This window comes from Telmatherina bonti (genome assembly GCF_933228915.1).
Source record: "Telmatherina bonti genome assembly, chromosome: 10".
NCBI classification, from domain to species: Eukaryota; Metazoa; Chordata; class Actinopteri; order Atheriniformes; family Telmatherinidae; genus Telmatherina; species Telmatherina bonti.
The window spans coordinates 18795989-18802661 of NC_136628.1; the positions used below are offsets into that span (position 1 = coordinate 18795989).

At 35.8% G+C, this 6673-nt stretch overlaps 1 protein-coding gene across 2 annotated transcripts; it reads right to left on the reverse strand.

Moving 5' to 3' along the window:
• Positions 1-859: 859 nt before the first annotated feature.
• crcp (calcitonin gene-related peptide-receptor component protein) lies at positions 860-6462 on the reverse strand. Of its 2 annotated transcripts, none has more exons than XM_079248029.1 (6): positions 6357-6462; positions 5745-5781; positions 5561-5659; positions 5378-5472; positions 5212-5269; positions 860-2941 (listed from the first exon to the last, which is right to left on the reverse strand). In XM_079248029.1, the coding sequence occupies exons 1-6, from the start codon at positions 6362-6364 to the stop codon at positions 2795-2797; spliced, it is 444 nt and encodes a 147-aa protein (XP_079104155.1). In that variant the 5' UTR covers positions 6365-6462; the 3' UTR covers positions 860-2794. The 2 variants fall into 2 exon arrangements, with proteins under 2 accessions (XP_079104155.1, XP_079104156.1); XM_079248030.1 differs by lacking the exon at positions 6357-6462 and adding an exon at positions 5902-5929.
• Positions 6463-6673: the final 211 nt, after the last annotated feature.

The following is a 6673-nucleotide window of genomic DNA, read 5'->3' on the forward strand; positions in this document are numbered from 1 at the left end:
TGGATCTGTATGTTAAAGCAATCTGAAACGGTGTTCCACCAGTGTAGCCACAGGAGTAAAAATGAGCTGCAAGTCTTCTCTTAACTCTGTGATGGACTGACAACCTGTGTGCACCCTGCCTCTTGCCCAATGATCGCTGCGATAAGCTTCCATTTCTCTGCAACCCTTAATTGGACTAAGTGGTTAAGAAAATGGATGGATGGATGGCTTCTTTTAACCCTGTTATAGCCTGAGTACTTATTCTTTGGATTTCTATTGGATTTTGCAACATTTTCACAGAAAACTTTTGCAAGTTTGGGTAAAAATTCGCACTATTATAACCTCTGTGGCCTAGTGCAACTGACAACCATGCATTTCAACTGATGTGCAAAACACAAAATAAAATTACATTTTGTTAAACATGAATTTAAAAACTACGGTAGATCATTTTAATATTTCTTTAAATATTGTACTCTGATATGCATCTTACTTTGCAATGTGACTTCTTTTGTTAGCTGTACTTTCTTAAATGTGTTTTCTGAACCCATGCTATGAAGCAGGATTAAGGCTTAGTAAGGTGACGTCAGGTTGAACTCTGGGTTTTAAATGTCACAAAGGCTGTTCACATTTTTACTCTGCACATGTAAGGGCATGGCCTATTGAGCAATAAATGACAATCAAATAAATAAAAAATCCAAAGTGGGCGGCTATTTTCATTTTGCCATCTCAGCCACCATACTAGACCTTTGGCCTTCTGATGAGTAACTTTCTACACATCATCTACTGAACAGAGCATACCATCCACTTATAACTGATGAAAGGTTCACAAGGTTAGCAAATAATGTTGAAATACCTTTATTCAAAGTACCCTACATGACACTTGAAAGTAAACTTTACTTACATTTTCTTGCCCTTTTTAAAATGTACTTTTGCATTTCCAAACAAAAGCACTGATAAGATGCTGAGCTCCACACCTCTAGCCTCTGGCTTTAAATAATGAGCAAAAATCCCAAACTGCTTCAGCCTCTTCAAGTCAGATGGATTCTGCTCAGTCATGAAGTCATGCCACAGATTTCCAGTTTGATTGAAGACAAGGTTTTGAATAAATTGAACACATTTAATCAGTTTCCCTAAACGCTTAAACACATTGTCCAACTAAATGATGAACCTCAGTTGAATTGTCTAATCTATGAAAGACAAAAAGAAGATTTTCCTCAAGAATTTCCCCTTAGCTTTGTCCACCATCACATTACACCTGATAAGCTCCAGATGAACACACATCACATCAGCATGTTGCCACTATGCCCCACTGTGGGGAAGTTTGAACTCATTCCCATATGTTGGTGAAGTCTCCCACTTGACTTATTGAGAACTCTTTATGATCTTTCTTATTTTCTTTTTGTAAGCAATGACTTTTGTTACCACTTCTCCTAAATGCCCAGCTCTGTAGAGTGTACACCTTATAATGTCTGCTGCAGTGATTCAGTTCTTTTGGAGTCACTTTTTTAAAAGCTTTTCTTCTTTTATTAATGACTTTCTTGCCTAGTCTGAGTTTAGCCAACCCTGTTCAGGCAAATTTGTTGTCAAACAATTGTTTTAATGCTACTCCACTGGGATTTTTAAAGTTTCAGAAAGTTTTTTCAAACCCAACCTGATTTCTACTCATCTTTGTCCCTGAAAATTTTGGGGAACTACTTGATGTTCATAGAGTCACTTCCTTGGTGGTGCCGCTTGACCATTTAGTAGAGTTGCTGACTCAGAACAGGTTTGTGTAGTGTATATTGACCCCCTGAATTGTGCACATGGGGCCTTATTTAACTAATTATGTAACTTCTGAAGGTAAGTGGTAGCATCAGAGATTATTGGGGAGCTTCACAGCAAAGGAAGGGAATAAATATGGACACATTTTTCTGGGAGAAAAAATTGTTTCATTTGGATTAAATAACATTAAAACATTAAATATGTGTGCAAAAAAACAATTAAAAAAAACCCCCACTACAGGCTGTATTGGTCATTAAGCAGATTTGTTTAGTCAAGTCTTTATGTTATAGTTTATACTCTTAACAAAATACCATTTAAAAAGATTTCAGAGGCACAGCAGTTCCTGTGTTTACTTCAAGCACAAGCAATTTCATTTTACTGGTCCAAAACCAGTCGACCAGTCCATGTGACTTTCACTTTGCTCTGGTATCCCAATTATACAATATGATCAGTAAGCACAGGAAACCCATTGATATTCTAACAGGAAGCCCAAAACAGAAAGGTATACGCAGTCTAACCAGCACATCCTTCCTCTTCTGTGACACAGCAGCTCAAAAAACAAATCCTGATCTGGCAGCTGAAGATTGTGTGCATATAAAACCTGCTGGGTGTGATCTGTGTTAACGTCTGAGTGCTGTTAGAAATAAATCAGCGTGGACAGTTTTGCCTTACAATACTGACTATGGTTAAGTATTCTCCTAAAATAATCAGGGAAAAAATGACACAGTTAAAGAAAACAAAATGAGTAATGTGGTATTTTCATGAACATAGTCAGAAACCATCTGCATCCCTTCCTGAAAGCAGATGTTGAGCTGTTAACTGCCCTCATGGCTGATCACATCATTTAAAGTGAGACGCAATTCAGCTACTTGTTTCTAAATCAACCCAGGTTCAACCTATTTATTAACATATCAGATCAATAAGTGACTAGAAACAATTTTGTCCTCATAGCAGACATCTAATAGTCCACATACTTTCCATCTGTCCATATTTGCACCAAGTTACCACCTTATCTCCAGTGCTCTACATTGAGTTTTGGCCTTGTGTCGCTGTGTTACGACTGTTCACCCTCTTCATCCATTTGTGCATCTGCTGTGACAGCGTTTTCTTGCTCTGGGTCACCTGGAAGGACACCTGCAACTGTCTGAATGAGCTCCTCAATCTGCTCCTCTGAAAGGCGCTCTTCGCTTTCTTCTACCATCTGAACACAAAAAGGAGAAAAAAAAGCCACAATTAAAAATTTCCCGAAGGGTCAAGTTATTCTTAAAGTGGTCATGAAAACTGGAAATTCCAACACGCAAACTTTTTCTAAGCTTACAAAACTCAAGAGAGCTATCAAGTATCAGTACTGAAGGTCAAACTGGCCTGGATATGAAATATTGTATTCTTTATTTCCCAATAAAATGTTTTGTTTGTAGATCCATTGTGATCTGTAAGCTGCAACGTGCATGTAAATGATAAACTGAAGCAAAATATTGTTGAAATTACATGTTTTTTTCCTCAAGAAATTTCAGATTGTCCATTTGAATTATAAAATTCAGTTAAATTGAAACATCTTAATAGTGAAATTGTGCTTCTCTGCACTAAAAAAGGAAGAAATTTGTAATTCTCATTATTTCTAGATTATCATGCAATCATTTTACTGGCTTGTTCCACTTGAGATCAGATTGTATGTGGTCCCTGAGTCTCACATCTCTACACTATAGGTTTTAAATTGCCGTTTCCACAATCAACAATAAATGCATTTACTTAACAGAGCACTGTAAAAGTTTACTGTGGCAAAGAGACACTGAAATGATACTTTTAAGAAATATACATAGGGATGTTGTCTATATAGACATTCTGAATGATGAAAGATTGACAGTCTGTGACCTAAATTCAGCATTTATTCTGAATCTGAGCTGCAGCAGAGATACTTTTGCATTTCCAACACTGATGTTACTGGGACTAAAAACAACCAAATTCTTCATCAACAATCAGTACAGTGCATTTTTTGCAGGGAGCTGCAGCTTAGTGTTGTGAAATTGTGATGTGAATTGTTACGTTGCAAGAGCCTCAGCAGGGTTGATGTCATATTGATCTCCCTTTAAAAATGGAATCAGTGCAGCCACGTTAACTTAAAAAATGTCATAATCACCGATTTGACACTTTAGTTGACTTAAAAAAAAGTGCCTGTGAGTTGTAGCTTAGATTTATCAAAGGACAGGAATGGTACTATCTTTGTCTTATACAGTGATTATTATCTTACATCCACGCCATAAAATGAGAGCGAGAAAAACATTTATTCTCTGTACAATGTTATCAGTGGTGCCTAAAGCAAATCCATTCTTACCAAAAAGGAATTCAGCTAGGCATTATAGTTTTTAGTAAGCAGAAGGAAAACAGAGAAAGTAGTGCATCTGGAACATCCAAGTTCATCTACAGATACAAAAGATTTTCTTCCATAAAACATGCAGCTTAGAAAATACAACTATGTTAAAAATAATGAGGTATAATTTCAGCCAGTTCATGTTAGGAGCTCACTTTTGAATTTAGACACTTCATAGAATTAACTGAAACACACACACACACACACACACACACACACACATATATATATATATATATATATATATATATATATATATATATATATATATATATATATATATATGTATGTATATGTATATATGTGTGTGTATGTATGTATATATGTATATATATATATATATATATATTATATATGTGTGTGTGTAAAGCGAATGAAAATGCATATTAACAAGTTTCTTTGAACATTACTGCAAAAAAAACAACAACAACACAACAAAATAAAAAGGAAACAGGGGTGAATAGCACAGGCAACAGCAGTATTTGAAAGTTCAACTATAAACAAAATCTGTTCCTTATTTAACATTTAAGCCATGTCCACAGTGGACGGGTAATTTGACTAACGCTGATTTTTCTCTACGTCTGGAAATACAAAACACAACTGCGGTGTTTCAGCGCTGAAAGCAAACTTTTACACTTTTCTGGGTGAAAATTTCTAGATAACCCATGATCATCATGTCTTCAGAAGCAGGAGCTAGATCCCAACTTTTTTATTTGACTTGCTCCTGACAAGATTTCAATTCTGGCCGGAGGGAAAACAATTTAGTAACCTGCCCATGTTTGTGTGAACACAGCCGCAGTTTAACCCCCAAAGCAAAAGATCTTTGTCCACCTTGACTTCTTAATCCCCTGCAGCAATGATAAAAGATTCTATAGCAGCACCAACACAACCAGGAGCGGCCGAGTGCTCAAACTGTTCCACATATTTCTGTTTCTACTTTCAAGCTGCACCAAAATGCTATAATATATCAGCATTCATCTATAAAGTCACAATGCAGAGAGGGTGCAATGGTATGTTCAGACCATTACAGTCAGTATGTAATGTCTACTTAATAATTCAGATAAGTAAAAGTCGATAACACAAATTAAAATGAAAAGACTCACTAGCTGAATTTCCACTGCAGTCTGTGGCCGGTGATTCAGTAGCTGCAGTTTTTCTGCCCTAAGTTAGAAGAGATTAAAGTGTATATGTTTACAGTGCTTATTGACAGGATGATTAGTTGGTGCATTCCACAAAATGAAAACCGGAAAATAGTCGAATTGTACTGACTTTGTGAGCTTGTGAGGCATCATAGTGGTAAGAAACTCTTTGACGATCTCAGGGCTCTGTCTGCTACACGGCATCTTTGACAGATAATTCAGCGTCTGAGAGAAAATGCAGAAGAGGATGTTGTCATACATTTCCAATGAGTGAAACAAAAGAAGATGGAGAAGAAGACAGCTTTGTGCCCACCTCATAGATGATGGTGTTGAGATTCTGCTGTCCAATGCTGTGTTTGCTCTTACCACTGTCTTTCCTCTGTTCCTTCAGGTCTGAGAGGAGTCTGAACACCTGAGAAACACATAGAGAGAAACAAATAAATCTCTCTTAAATAAACAGCAAAAAGACAGAATAAAGAAGAAACACATTAGCTTACCTCATAGTTACTGAGCATTGCAGCGTTTCCATTTTTCCTGAGGAAAAGAATCAAATAAGGTTTCAGATGAAAAGTTCATTATGTATCAAATCAATCTGAGCTGCTCCGAACTTAGGAGTTAAGAGTTTTTACAGAAATCTCAGCGTGCAACATTCACCTGGTTAAATAGGTTACATTGTGATTCATGAAGACTGTTGGGCAGAAATAACATTTCTAATGTGAGAAGTAAAATAAAGGGTAGAAATGAACATAGAAGTAATATAAAGGGTAGAAATAAGCATAGTTTCATCGATCACTAACTATATAGATTATGTTTTCTGTCGATAATTGACTGATTTATTATTGGCACTGCCAGATTTTCTTTTCTCTTACAGTCGTGTACTCGTGGATCTTGATCAGAAACTAAAACAGCAGCGCAGTTGTTACGTTTTTAAAAACATTTATGCGCATCTCATATAAACTGTTTAACATATTCTCTTTTGAATATATATATATATATATATATATATATATATATATATATATATATATATATATATATATATATATATATATATATATATATATATATATATATAATGTACTTTTTTTAAAAAATCGGGAGATTCTCACACTTCCATTGCTCCAGGCGGCTTGGTCCGTTGCTACACTTCCCGTGTAGAAACTGTAAACCGTGCCACATGTTCCACTAACAAAAACCTGACATAAAAAAATAAACATATACCCTGCCGCTCTACTTATGTTGCCTTCTTCTTTTTAATCTTTAGTCTGCTTAATCATTAAAATTTTTTTCAAATAATAAAAAAAAGTAAAGAAAGGCAGCTTCAGAGTGATAAAACAGCGCCTCCTTGTGTGCGATCAGAGTCACTGCAGAAAAGTCCAAGCAGTTGCAGGATGAATAAATGAATCGACTTAAAATTAACCCATTA